Genomic DNA, 14,885 nt, shown 5'->3' on the forward strand with positions numbered 1-14,885 from the left:
ATTTACTCCATGTCTGTGCTGGGGAAGTAAACTAAAGATGCCAAAGCAACTGGGGGCAGGAGAGAAGGATAATCTTCAAAGAGCTGTTTTCTCCCAGCATTTAATTTTTTTTTTAAATATTTACCAGATCAATTAATTTATTTATGTCTGGGCAAGGGCAGTGATTCTGGGGAAAAAACAACAGCTTTCCTTTGGGAACATAAAATGCCAAAACAAAGTCAAAGTTCTGGATGAACCTGCAGAGCAGTCGAGGTGTTGTGTTGGGAGGGGGTCAGCAGTGCAGGTGGGTTTGCAGTAATTCCCTTAGAGCTCTGTCCTTGCTCAGGGGAGGAGCTGCAGCCAGGAGGGAAATGTCCCCTCTCTGAGGCTGTGTGGGTGAGGAGCAGCAGCCAGGAGGGAAATGTCCCCTCTCTGAGGCTCAGTGGGTGAGGAGCAGCAGCCAGGAGGGAAATGTCCCCTCTCTGAGGCTGTGTGAGTGAGGAGCAGAGCCCAGGAGGGAAATGTCCCCTCTCTGAGGCTCTGTAGGTGAGGAGCAGCCCAGGAGGGAAATGTCCCCTCTCTGAGGCTCAGTGGGTGAGGAGCAGCAGCCAGGAGGGAAATGTCCCCTCTCTGAGGCTGTGTGAGTGAGGAGGAGCAGCCAGGAGGGAAATGTCCCCTCTCTGAGGCTCTGTAGGTGAGGAGCAGCCCAGGAGGGAAATGTCCCCTCTCTGAGGCTGTGTGAGTGAGGAGGAGCAGCCAGGAGGGAAATGTCCCCTCTCTGAGGCTCAGTGGGTGAGGAGCAGAGCCCAGGAGGGAAATGTCCCCTCTCTGAGGCTGTGTGAGTGAGGAGCAGAGCCCAGGAGGGAAATGTCCCCTCTCTGTGGCTGTGTGGGTGAGGAGCAGCCAGGAGGGAAATGTCCCCTCTCTGAGGCTCTGTAGGTGAGAGGCAGAGCAGGGTGAGCATCCAGAGCTCTCCTGGAGGGCAGAGCCCTGCTGGCCTCAGCTCCTTGTGGTGCCTGGCACTGCTCAGAGCTGTGCTGGGCCAGCACTGGGGTGGACTCTGGCCCTGGGAATTCCTCTCCCAGCACTCAGCAGTGACCAGCTCCCTCCTGAGCTGTGCCTGCCCTGGAGGAGCACAGGCGAGGTGCTGCTCCCTGGCTCTGAGCTGGGATTCTGTCCTGGTCTTGGCAAACATCTTCTTCTTCTGGTTACCCTCACTGGAAGGCTGGACTGGAACCAGGCTTGTGGCAGTTCTCAGAGCCTCTGTGTCACTGCTGGTGGTGGCAGAGGGATGTGGGTGACCTCAGCTGGCCCAGGGAGGGTGCTGGGAAGGGGTGCTCACTCTTCAGCAGTTAATTGGCTCCTTGCATGGTTGCAGCAAGCTGTTAAAAGAACTGTCCTGCCTCCCCTCCCTTCTCCAGGGAGCAGGAATGGTTTTGGGCAGGGAAGTGCTGCTGTTTCCAGCTCTGTGTGACATTTGTCTGCAGCACTGTGCAGGTCAGTCAGGAAGGGCAGGAGCACTGATGCTGGCAGGAGGGACAGTGGTAGGAAAGGAGCTGGGGAGGAGCTGCCCCCTGGCCAAGAGCCCCACGTTATGTAGAGTTAATGACTGATAAGTTGTTCTTTATGCTTGGCTCAGTTGCCCTGATAAGATGTGTTTCCTTTCTCTTGAGAAAGAAATACCTTGTTGAGGTGGTAAGGCCCTGCATTATCATCCAGCAGATCTGAGCAAAGCAGAGGGACTATTTTCCTGCAAGGACGTGGGACGTCCCTGTGTCAGGACATCTGGCTGAAAACCAAGTTCTTTCTCTTTGCTGATGGTGCTCCTGGACTCAGTTCAGAGAACACCTTCTGCCTGTCTTTCCAAAAGCTGGTGGAGGTGTAGAAAGGACAGGGGGGCACCTTTTCCTCCAGATAAAATCTCTTATACTTACAAACGAAAAAAAAGGCAGATTGGGCCTGTCAGCTACTGTGTTCATACCAAGGTAGCAGAAATACTTTTTAAAATGGACCAATGTTATATCCTGGGTGACCTGCTCAGTACTCTGGGCTCTCAACAGCTGTTAAAGCTTTCTGTTTGCTCTCCCCATCCTATTTCTCCTCTCAGCCTGCAGAGGTAAGAGATGTGGTTTTCCTGACATTCAGAGAGATGCTTCCTATTTCTGCCAAACCTGGTCTCTCCTGCTCCCTTCCTGAGCTGGTAAAGATGGGAATTTCAGTAGTGACCACAAGGAACGTGCTGCCCAAGCATGTGAGGAGACAGCAGTGAGTGGAGAGATGAGATATTCTGCTTTCTTCAGAGCACTCAGTGAGTGGGGAGATGAGATATTCTGCTTTCTTCAGAGCAGTCAGGTGGGGTTGCTGCTGGAGGGGCTGGGGCCAAGCAGATTTCTTGGCCAGGGAGCACCCAGGAGGGAGAGCTGTGCTGTGTGCAGGGAGCAGTGTCTGTCAGAGCTCCTGATCCTGAGCCAGGCCAGGCTCCTCTGTCCTCCCTCCTAACCCAGTGTCCGTGGCTGCCTGGGCTCCTCCTGCCAGGGCTGTTCTGTCAGGATTCCTCGGGAATAACTGCAGGAGCAGGGCTGGAGCTCACTGCTTGGGTCACAGGGAAGTGCAGCCCCAATGCAGCAGGCATTGCTGCAGTGTGGGCTCAGTCCTGTGGCACTTGGGGCATTTTGGCTGAACAGAAATGGCTCAGTGAAATCAGCAATGTCCAGTTGGTGCTGGTTCCTTGGCACTCTGCTTGTCCACTTCTGTGCAGTGTCAGCTCTGCAGGGAGCGTGTGGAGCACCTGCAGGGCTGTCCCTCAGCTGGGCTGGGAAGGGAGGGAACGACCCCTCTGTGGGATGAAAAGGGCTGATGGCAGGAGGGATGGACACTCAGGAGACTGTGACAGGATAGCAGAAAGGATGGTGGTTTGACATAGGCTCTTCCCTCATCTAGATTATTTACAGAACAATGGATATTATCGGTTCCTTCAAAATGAAATTAACTTGGAATGCACATTTTACTGACGGAGTTGAGCATCAAAAGGTGTCCATAGAGCTGGAGCTTGGCAAACGGAAGAGAGATTTAAATGTCTGTGGGAAAGAGATCAGATACTCCTCTTCAAATTTACCTAGCCTTATTATCTTTAAATTACTTTTTATGCAGGAAATTAAAGAGCCTTTTAAGAGAACTAGAAACCAATCATTTGAATATAGCATGTACTTTGAGTTGCTCTACTAAAAGCACCTCAATTTTGTTTTAAGATAAATACTCTAGAGCCTGTGAAAGGGCTTTCTGTTCTTTACGACTTTATTTCAATACTGTTTACTAACAGGAATGTTTGTTATTTTTTCTTTTCCCAGACCTATTCAGGGCTGTTCTGTGTAGTCATCAATCCTTACAAGAACCTCCCAATTTATTCAGAGAACATCATTGAGATGTACAGAGGGAAGAAGCGCCACGAGATGCCACCGCACATTTACGCCATCTCCGAGTCTGCCTACAGGTGCATGCTGCAAGGTAAGGACAGTCTGGGCTCTGGCACTGCCTGGCCACTCCTCAGTGTCCCTGCAGCTGGGGCTTCCCTTGCCAGCCCCTGCAGTCAGGGTTTTTAGGAGGGGGAGAGAGCCAGGTTTGTAACTGGCTGAGGTGCAGCAGCAAGGTGGCACCAGCACAGCTGGGCTGGGCCATTGCTGCTCTGGGAGTTGTGTCAGAAATACTTTGTTCCCCAAAAAAGAGCTAAGTTGCCTGCCCAAAGGTGTTGTGCACTGGCTCTGGATGGAGGAGGAGTGAAAGAGAGGGGTTGGAAAGGCAGTGCTGTAAGAGTTGGTGTTTGGCAGCTGGCAAATAATCCGAGGTGACGATGGAACAATGGTGGGTTTGAGCTCAAAAAGAGGTCAGGGAAATACTTAACCTGCAAGAATTCCTTTCTTTTTCTCCTGACTGATGTGTGTCTGTAGCAGAATGGAGTGAGTTCACAGAGGGCTCATGGTTTGAATTTTGGCTTTAAGGCTGTGCTGGACAAACATGAAAACTGAATCTGATGTGACAGAAATGAGCACGTGCTGTTGAACTCACACAGCTGCATTTCTGACACAGGGTTTTGGAAGCACAGCTCATTCCAATACTGATTCACGTTTGGGGGGCTGTTGGAGATGTGGGGACAGCATTTTTGTGTAACCAGGAGCCAGCTCTGCACACCTTGCTGTGTGTTGTGCTCTGGCTGAGTTTGGGCTGGAAGGAGGGGAAGAGCTGTTTGACCTACTTCACCCAAACTGAGGGAAAGCTGTTTCTGCTCCCAGGTTAAACCATTTAAATGTTAACTTTTGGTTTTTTTAGACACTTCATCTTTAAATGCATCACACAAGTCTTTGTTTCTTGAATTGTGACTTTGTCTTTAGGGCTGCTTAATAATCAACTGCAGGTTGCTGAGTGTCCTTTCACCTCGGGAGAGCTGTGCCAGCAGAGTGGGGTGATGCAGGGACAGGCAGGGGAGAGCAGCAAATTGGGGTCACCAAGAGGGGTTCTGCTTCCCAGTGGGTACCTGGGGCTCTGTTTTCATGTGTTTTTGTGAAAGAAACTGACTTCTTGACCAGAACAACAGCCTCTAGCAGCTCAGGTTGGAGCACCCCTAATAAGTGCATGTGGAATAATAGCAGGGCAAACCTTAAGATTTATTTTAAGGAGTTTTCTGTAGCAGTCTCAAGTGGATTGTGATTAAGTGCTTCCCAGTCTGAAAGCACCTCTTGAAATGGTCTCAAGAATACACTGAAATGTCCTTGAGCCAAATGTCCTCTAATAAAGTAAGTCAATGTCAGCAGTCACCATGCTCTGGGTGCTCCATATATTTGCTCACATACCCTGCTGGAACTCGTTTGTATCTCTGGAGATCCTGCTCCATGGACAAATGGTGCTATTCTTGGAAGGTGGAATTAAAAAAAAATGCACATGATGGTATATGTTTGGTTACAGCCCTCTTTTCTTTCCTTCTGTATCAAATCTCTGTGCTTGCTTTTTGGTTTTGAGAGCCTGAGTTCTCGTCTGAACTAATGAAGGCATAGCTTGGAATAAGAGCAGATGAAGCCCATGCAATGGGATCCATTACTTAGGGGAGAACTTGTTTAAGGGTAGCTAAATCTGTGTTTCTAGTGCCCCTCACCTGTATGGAGCCACTCCCTGTTCAGTTTAGGAAGCATTTGCAGGGGTTAGTGAGTTTCCCACTGGTGATTTGTCTGCACAGCTGCATTGCAGGGACAAATAAAAGCTCCAGCACAGGCATGAGTGCTGGTGAGGGGGAGCAGTGAGTGTTTGTGCCAGGTGGAGTGGGGGGCTCTGGCACTGACCCTGCTGCTTCTGTGCTTCCAGGGCCCCTGGTGCACAGAGACACTTCAGGGAACTTTGTCTCCATGTAAATAAAACTTGCAGTTACAACAAGCGAGGTTTTGTAGTCATTAGAGCACCCAGTAATGTTTGTCTTAACAGTAGCAGATGATTACATTATTCTGTTTGTTTCTGGTTATCAGTGGCAACACAAGGTCAGCTACTGAGTGTGCCCGGGGCTTGGTGAGGATGGGTTTTCCCTATCAAGTATTTAACACAATGTGCAAAATGTCTCTCATTTCTTCCAACTCTGCCCTGTGTTTTAGTCAGCACTCGGTCTTCAGTGAAACAGAAAATGTGTGTCAGGAAGTTTTGCCTGGTAGAAGTGTGTCTGTAACCATGAGCTGGGTTAATCCAAAGGCTGCAGATTAATCATCAGAGGTGCCTGCAAGCATTTGTGTGCAGCAGAATCCTTGGCCAGGATGCTGTTGCTGATAAGTTACTGACACATGCTTGTGCAAGTGTTGCTGTGCAGTTCCTGTCTGTGCCTGTGCACGTAGCTGGGGTGGCACACAGGGCTGGGGTGGCACACAGGGCTGGGGAGAGGAGCTCTTCCAGTGTCACTGAGGTCCTGTTTCTGCTGGTGCAGCATGTCCACAGGTTCCTTTTGATAGGAATGGCTGCTGTGTCAGTGTTTGACGTCTGAAGTTTAATTATTAGGATTCAGACCTGAAATTGAAACCATAGGAATGCAATTCCTTTGGAGAATATGACCTTCCCCTAATAGAAATATCCTGGCCACTAATCTAGATTAATGAAAGTGGTTGGCTGGGTTTTCCTGGCCTGTCCAGTGGTATTTTGTGCAGTATAATCATGTTTATTTTCCTTGCAGCTAATCACAAACTACTCTTTTCCAGGTGTTTGTGAGCTGTTTACTGTGATTAACAGGATACCTGGACCTGGGCTGTGACTCTGAGCAAGCTGATTTCTGAAACCACAATTTTACTGTGCTGAGAATTGGGCACAGTGAGTAAAGTGTTACTCAGGTTCTCAGTGCTTTCATGCCTCTAATTCAGAGCAGGGACAGTCACAGCTCAGCTTCCAGTTTCTGCTTTGCTGAGGTTTTGTGTGTTTTAATACTTGTGCTTAAATAAGAAAATGGAGATTTTTATTTAGATTATGAAAGCCAAGGGTTTTCTGGTCAGCAGAGCTGGTGTATGTTCCTCTCCATAGTTATTCCTTGTGTTAAACATTGCTGGAACACTCTGAGTTTTCCTAAACTGGGGCTCCAAAGGAATCCCTGCAGTTCTCCATGTGTGCTGTGGTGGAAGCATTGCCATCAAACCCTGCTCTGTTCTTGGCCCCTGAAGAATTTCCTGTTTGGGGGGACCTCCTGCCCCCCTGCCAGCCCTCCCTGTGCCCTCTGGGGAGGGAGCAATGGGCTGGAGAGAGGGCAGTGCTTGCCAAAGACAGAGGGCAGAGTGTGACACCCAGCATGGCTCTGAGAGCCCCCTTGGGAGGGGATGGGTTCCCCAGGCAGGCAGGAGGAGCAGGGGAGGTGCAGGGCTGCTCTCCATGGCTGGGTGTTGCAGATGAACGGGGCAGCCGTGGGGGAGCAGGGACCTGGGGCAGTTCTGCAGGGAAAAGCAAACTCAGGCAGTGCTGAGTGCTGCCCTGTGCAGCAGTGGCATCACAGGTTGAGTTGAGGGTGCTCTTGTTGGAGACAGGCAGGACCTGGGCTGCATTCTAGTTGTGCCAGTCAGGGTTTCTCTCCAGGAAAAGCCTCATTACCCAGTGCCTGACCACAGGAGATAATAACCTGCAATTCAGCTTTCCAGACTGGATTTCCCCTCTCTTTCCCCCAGTAATTATTTTTCAAAGTGCTGTGGTAGGAGGGTGTTACTTGGCAGGTGGTTTGGTGGATTTCTGCTGCACTTTCCCTTCATTTCCCTGAGGAGGAGGTGAAGCAGGGAGTACCCATGGCCAGGGGTGATGGGCTGGGCTGGCCCCACACAGCATTGCTGACATGGTCAGAAGGAATTGCTGTCCTAATCCCTGTGCCAATGTTGACCTTAATTCTGCTTGGTTATACAATTTGCAAGCCTTGCTAGTGTTCTTCACTCCTGCTCAAAGTTGTGGGCCATGAAAATTTGCCACAGAGCAAGATTTTCTTTGAGAAAAAATGAATTTTCTGGGGGTGATAGGGCTGTGACAATACTTTACCAACAAGGGAGATGTGATTGTGCAAAAGCAGCACTCACAAAATTTTCTCTAGTGCTTTTTCCGCAGCTGACTTTCTCTTTTCCCTCTTCCCTTCCAGTTTTCCCACTGGATTTCTGGAGGAAGTGTGGCTTTGTTTTATTGTGCCTCTTTATTCAGTGACATACAAGTGCTTCGGAGGAAATATGAAGGAAAACTTGTTGACTTTTGGTTGCTAAAGCCCGGCTTGCCTGTTAATATTACTCCTGTATAATTATGCTTAGTCTCTCCTTTTTATCCTGTTTCCCTGAGGACATCTTGATGAGCACCAAATTAGCAGTGATATTTTGGGCCTGCCTTTAATCCTGTTGCAGAGAAGGTTTATCGGAAACAGCCTGGGAGGGGAAGGGAACACTTGGTGTTGGAGAAGCCAGAACTGCCTACAGGTGCAATGCTCCTCTCTTCAAAACATCTTCTCCAGCTATATTTGTACTTAGGCTTGATTTAAGTCCTCCCCTGGGGGCATATCCACCCCCAGATATGGAAGAAAAGAACTGAAACTAAAAGAAGACCATTTTTTCCTTTTAAAGGTCTATTAAATCTTCAAATGGAAGTGGGAAAAATTGCTCTGAGAGTGGAAAAGTTGGGAGTGATGGCTGGTGCTCTCTGTTGTGAGGAGCAGATGGAACCTGATAAACGTGCCATTAATGTTCTTGGTATTTTCATTACATCTTGACTTCCCCAAAGGGTCCCCAGGGCCTTTTCAGGAGTTGCAAAGTGCAGGATGATGATCCCAGCAGAACTGGCTGCTTGGTAAATGTCATGGGGGGGATTTATAGGTCCCTTTATGGTTACATGGAGAACTCTGGGCTTTCCCTTGGTCCACTCAGGCAGGTGTGGAATATAAATACTCAGGTGAGAACACCATTAACATCCAGCTTGCTTGTACAGCTCCAGCAGTCTCACATGCAGTGTCTGCATGGCTGAGTGCAGGGAGATTCCTGAGGCACGAAACAAAGTAGAAAAAACTGAAATCCATCATGCTGAAAGTCTCCTGCCTCGTTATTTTTGAATCTGAAGTAAAAGGATAAGTACTGCTGTCAGCTGAACTTGTTTTGCAGTGTTTCATCTCCTTGCCCTCACTTTTGTGTGCTGTCTCCTGGTATCAAACCTGTGGGCTTCAGGGGCTGGCAGTTGTCATGGCTGAAATCCCTGCACCTTGCTTGGCCAGCTGGGAGTGGCACCAGCAGCAGGTACCTACTGAGCTTACACAACCCAGTTCTAGAAACTGCATTTGAAACTCTTTTTGTTCTTGTTGGGAAGGTTTTAGGGCTTTACTGACCTTTGTCCTTCTCTGTGTCAAAATGGGACTGGATCCCTGTTGATTGTTCAGCTCAAGGTTGGGCCTTAATTAGACTGATGATACTTTCAGGGCACAGCTCTCTCTGAAGGCTTAATTGCTAAGGAGTTGGCATCTTTTTTTGCACGATTTCAGTAACTTTGTTGTATTTACAAATGTCACAAGGGTGACAATTGTTACATAAGGATTTTTTAGTTTCCTCAGTGCCTCGGTTTTCTTCCCCCTTCTGAAGTGCAATGCTGCAATAGATGAGCCACTTCCATGGGATTTTTGGTGGATATTCTGAGCAAGCAGAGATGACTTTAAAATTAAAGCTTGCTATGCAAGCTGGCCTTATAATTGAATTGTGACTGTGCCTACAGACAGGAATTCAAGGCTAAGTGCACCCAACTTGGGAAATCATTCATGAGATGAATCATTTCGTGTGATCACTCAGTCAGCACCTGCTCCTGCACCGAAGCTTTCCTTTAAATTAAACTCCTTTTATTTCTAGCTAGTTGTGAAATGGATAATTTGCTCCTGCTTGGCCCAAGCCTGGATGACAGGCACAAGCAGCAATGCCTTGATGTAACAAAACCTGGGATGTGTTCTAATCTGGGAGCAGCGTGAGAGCCGTGCTGGGCACAGAGCTGGGGCTGCTCAGCCCTGCCTGCATTCCTGGGCTGCTGAGCTGAGAGGGCAGCCAGGCCAGCCTGCCCCTGCCAGCGCTCGCTGCAGCTCCTTTGTCCTCCCCCTCCTCTTAGATTTGCTGTCCTTTGGCAAGGGAGCTGCAGAGCAGGGTTTATCCCTTGGCCAGTGGGGAGAGGTGAGGGCTGTCCTGCTGCCCTGCTGCCCTGCTCCCTGTCTGGGACCCAGAGGTGAGGTGGGGGCTGTCCTGCTGCCCTGCTCCCTGTCTGGGACCCCAGAGGTGAGGTGGGGGCTGTCCTGCTGTCCTTCTCCCTGTCTGGGACCCCAGAGGTGAGGTGGGGGCTGTCCTGCTGTCCTTCTCCCTGTCTGGGACCCCAGAGGTGAGGTGGGGGCTGTCCTGCTGTCCTTCTCCCTGTCTGGGACCCCAGAGGTGAGGTGGGGGCTGTCCTGCTGTCCTTCTCCCTGTCTGGGACCCCAGAGGTGAGGTGGGGGCTGTCCTGCTGCCCTGCTCCCTGTCTGGGACCCCAGAGGTGAGGTGGGGGCTGTCCTGCTGTCCTTCTCCCTGTCTGGGACCCCAGAGGTGAGGTGGGGGCTGTCCTGCTGTCCTTCTCCCTGTCTGGGACCCCAGAGGTGAGGTGGGGGCTGTCCTGCTGTCCTTCTCCCTGTCTGGGACCCCAGAGGTGAGGTGGGGGCTGTCCTGCTGTCCTGCTCCTTGTCTGGGACCCCAGAGGTGAGGTGGGGGCTGTCCTGCTGTCCTGCTCCTTGTCTGGGACCCCAGAGGTGGGGGCTGTCCTGCTGCCCTGCTCCCTGTCTGGGACCCCAGAGGTGAGGTGGGGGCTGTCCTGCTGTCCTGCTCCCTGTCTGGGACCCCAGAGGTGAGGTGGGGGCTGTCCTGCTGTCCTTCTCCCTGTCTGGGACCCCAGGCTCACAGCCACAGCACAATTACAATTTCTGTCTTGGTGCATCCCCAGCCTCCTCTCACTTGTCCAGGCTTGATGCTCTCAGGTGTTCCTGGCAGGCTTTGGAGCCTTCCTCAAGGACTCAGGGTTGCAAGGTGAATAAAAGCTCATGGCTTTCTGGTCACCCTGGGCCATTCAAATTCATCCTGCTCTTGGGCTTTTTCAGAGTGGGGGTAAAGCCATCAGTGTGGAGAAGGAAAAAGCAGAAGAAAAAGCAGGAAAAAATAGGTGTCTGCCTTTTGATGTGTGTCTGCTGTGAAGTTGCTCAGGGAGTTTCTTTTGGAAAATTTGAGGAAAGGAGCAGGAAATCATTCTCTGAAGGGTTGGTAAATAGAAAATGCTGAAAATAGAAAATCTGCAAGAGCCAATTCCTTAATCTCAGAGGTGGAATAGCTGATGGACTGTGGTGCACCAAAACATTTGGCAGCAGAGCAGCCAGGTGGGAATTGCTGGAGCCATCTGTGAGGGTCCTGCTCAGAATCTGGAGAGCACTGTGCCCATGATCAGCTTTGCAAAAGGAGTTTGATAACAATCCTAGCCAAGGGGGGTTGTAGCAGTGTGAGGAAAGGCCTTCCTATGGGCAGAGAACTGGTTAAAGATTGGTCAGTCTTGCCCATTGTTTTGTGCTTTTTATGGTTTGGGAGTTGCTGCTGCAAACCCTCCCTGGGACCTGCATTCCTCTTGGGAAGGATGGGCTCCATGGGAATGCTGGAGCTGCTGCTTCAGCAGGAGCTGGGGGATGGAGGGTCTGGGGACACTTAAAGCAGCAGTGGCTGTAAATCAGGTAGAGAATGTGAGCAGTGAGTGGAAAGGGATCAATCTAAGAAACATTTTTGCCATAGACTCGACACATTTTCTTTCTATTTTCATAATATAAACAACCAATCTATAATAACCTAATAGTTTTAGAATCCATGGAGTGCCAAGCACAAGCACAGGTGAGAGCCCACCTGCAGAGCTGCCTCCAGCTCAGGAAGGACCTGGAGCTGCTGGAGCCAGGCCAGGGGAGGCTCCAGGATGATGCTCTGAGGACTGGAGTTATTCAGCCTGGAGAAGGAAAAGCTCTGGGGAGACCTCAGAGCCCCTTCCAGTGCCTCAGGGGGCTCCAGGAGAGTGGAGAGGGACACAGGATGGAGTGACAGAACATGGGGGAAGGGATTTAAACTGACAAAGCAGAAGTTTAAATTAGAGATTAGGAAGGAATTGTTCCCTGGGAGGGTGGCAGGCCCTGGCACAGGGTGCCCAGAGCAGCTGGGGCTGGCAGTGCCCAAGGCCAGGTTGGACACTGGGGCTGGGAGCAGCCTGGGACAGTGGAAGGTGTCCCTGCCATGGCAGGGGTGGAGCTGGATGATCTCTAAAATTCCTTCCAGCCCAAACCATTCTGTGATTTAATCTGCACTTTGTACAGCCCTGCTTTGGGCAGAGAGGAAATGGAACAGGAGACATTGAAAGAGCAACCAGAATGAGCAAAACTTCAGTAAGGAAATGACAATTCAGGTCAGATGTAAGAGAAGTCTGAATCTGAAGTGGCACAGGGAATAGGGAGCCTCCTCCACCCATCTCTTCCTCTGCAGGAACAATCATTACTTGAAATTTGCAGATAACGTGTCCAGAACAGCAAAAAGAAGCACATTTTTAACAGCAGAGCTAAACCCTGATAGTCTGTGCCTCAGGATATCGTGGGGGCTTAAAGCCTGGGTGGGGAACACCTGAACAGGAACACCTGGACCAGGAGACTGCAGGAACACCTGAACAGCAACACATGGACCAGGAGACTGCAGGAACACCTGAACAGGAACACCTGGACCAGGAGACTGCAGGAACACCTGAACAGCAACACCTGGACCAGGAGACTGCAGGGATACCTGAACAGCAACACCTGGACCAGGAGACTGCAGGAACACCTGAACAGGAACACCTGGACCAGGAGACTGCAGGAACACCTGAACAGGAACACCTGGACCAGGAGACTGCAGCAACACCTGAACAGCAACACCTGGACCAGGAGAATTTGGTGGCTGCCATGAGTGTCTGGGTGAGGAGCACCTGAACAGGAACACCTGGATCAGGAGACTGCAGGAGCACCTGAACAGGAGCCTGGAGGAACACCTGAGCAGGAGCACCTGGACCAGGAGCCTGCAGGAACACCTGAGCAGGAGCACCTGGACCAGGAGCCTGGAGGAGCACCTGGACCAGGAGCCTGGAGGAACACCTGGATCAGGAGCACCTGGACCAGGAGCCTGCAGGAACACCTGAGCAGGAGCACCTGGACCAGGAGCCTGGAGGAACACCTGAGCAGGAGCACCTGGACCAGGAGCCTGGAGGAGCACCTGGATCAGGAGCACCTGGACCAGGAGCCTGCAGCAGGATTTGGTGGCTGCCCCGTGTGTCCGTGCCTGGCCTGGCTTTGGGGGCGATCTGTGCCCTGAGTGTGGCTGGGCACAGCACCAAGGCAGGGCCCTGCTGTGGCACTGCTGTCACACTTGCTGTCTCTCCAGACTGTGCAGTTCAGGCAGGATCAGGCAGCTTGGGAAGGAGGTCACTGCAGGGAGAGCTGCCAGCCCCTTCTGTTAAGTGGTTGGTGCTTGGTTGGTTGTTTGGAAAGGAGAAGAGCAAAAGTTAAATGAGTGAGCTTACATGGCAGATCTTAAAGCTAAAGGTTGAGTCATTGTCTCAGTGGACAGTGTAATCTTTGTCTAAACAAAATTGTTCTACGTGGGAAGCAGAACAACTTAGGCAGGGCTGATGGAGAATGGAAACCACTGCTGTGCAGTCCAAATAAACCTTCTCCAGCCTGTGGCTGGCCAGCTCCTACTAATCTCAGGTTACTGCTAAGCAGAATGCAAATAAGGACCGAAATGTAAGTGCAGGGATGGCCTGTGTGGGTTTTCATTTCTCCTGGGAGGGCTCCTTGGGTGCACGAAGGGCTGGAGGGAGGCAGGGATCTGCTCCCCTGTGTGGTGGTGGCTCTCTGGGTGAGGGCAGCAAGTCCTGGCAGCTCTGGCCTGGGCAGTTTTCCCTGTGGATTGTCACTGCCCTTCAGCTGAGCTGCTGAAACCCCCTGTGAGCCTTGGCCTGGCACTGAGCTGGGCACTGTGGGCAGCAGGAGCACCCACCCAGCCCAGGGAGCTTCCCCTGGTTGCCTCCAGAGTGGAGCTGCCTTGTGTGCTCTGCTCATCTCCTGAATCACAGCAGATCAAGCTCCCAGACCTGCTGGAGTTTGCTGGGTGAGCAGCACGTTACCCATGAAGTGCTGTTCACAAACACAGCAGCTCTGCTGCAATTTCTGAATTAATTCTGCTAAAGCTTCTCTTAATGATTATTAATAAACGGAGTGAAAGACTGACAGTGAAAACTAAACCATATTTGAGGTTCTTCCAACTTAATTAGGGCTAAAAAGTCAAACCCAGTGCCAGTTGTGGCTGCTGTGGTGGGGAAGCTGCTGCAGTGGGCAGGACAGAGTCCTGTTTGTTTTGTCCTCTGCTGCTGACTCAGCCCTGGCTGCCAGGCTGAGCACGTCACACTTTTCTCCTCAGGAATTTGGGGAATTTCGAGCTCATGTTGCAAATGCCTCACTCGTGATTTCTAAACCAGTCTCAGTTCCCAGCTGGGCCAGGCTGGGGCTGTGCTGGGTGAGGGAGTAACGAGCGTGGCCACCCCGTGTGCTGGGACATGCAAAAAATCCCTGTCTGAGAGCTGTGGGTCACTGGAACAAGAGCAGGGTGAGCCAGGACCGGGCTTTGGGTGACCTCTGCTATGTATCACTGCTAATTATTAACCTCATGTGCTCACCAGCAGCAAACCTGGAGCGTGGCTCTTGTGATTGATCTCAAACCTTGCTCAGGAAGGGACAGAACCACAGACCCAGCCAGCAGGACAGCATGCAGAGGAAAATGGTTCCATTTGCAGGTGATCATTGCTCCTTCCTCAAACCCAAGCACAAAATTCTGGAGGATCATTCACTCTGGCACAGCCCTTCCTTGTCCCTGTCCAGAGCAGTGAGCAAATGCCACCCACATTTCTGGAGCTGACATTAAAACATTCCTGCTTCTTTGGGAGGTGGAGGAGGCAAGTTCTTGGATATTTCTCAAAGAGGAGAAATCACAATCATTGGCTCTCTACAAAGAGCCCTGTGCAGGGAGCAGAGGGCTGCTGTTTATTTGTAGGTGGTGTTTCACCCTCAGGTGCCACTCAGCCCATCCCAGGAAAAGCCTTTTTTTCTTTCCATTTTAGTAAAAGCTGTTGTCATTTTAACTTCCCAGATAGCAGGGACACCTGGAGTGTTCCCATCCATGCTGCACCCCAGTGAGGAGGTGTTTGACCCTTCCCTGCAGCCTGGAGATGCCCTGCAGTGGGGCAGAGTGAAGTGCTGGCTGTTGGAGGTGTGTGGCAGCTGCAGCTGGCAGTTCTCAGGCAGCAGAGGAAGTGCAGCAGACACTGGCTGTGTCTGGGCTGTG

General features: G+C 51.1%; 1 protein-coding gene across 1 annotated transcript in view; it reads left to right on the top strand.

Moving 5' to 3' along the window:
• Positions 1–14,885, top strand: part of MYH10 (myosin heavy chain 10) — an 88,893-nt gene that overhangs the window by 10,586 nt on the left and 63,422 nt on the right. The window contains exon 3 of the mRNA XM_059864710.1: positions 3,327–3,483. Within this exon, the coding sequence (XP_059720693.1) occupies positions 3,327–3,483 (157 nt within the window). The remainder of the gene's footprint in view (positions 1–3,326; positions 3,484–14,885) is intronic.

This window comes from Haemorhous mexicanus, chromosome 20, assembly GCF_027477595.1.
Source record: "Haemorhous mexicanus isolate bHaeMex1 chromosome 20, bHaeMex1.pri, whole genome shotgun sequence".
Classification (NCBI taxonomy): domain Eukaryota; kingdom Metazoa; phylum Chordata; class Aves; order Passeriformes; family Fringillidae; genus Haemorhous; species Haemorhous mexicanus.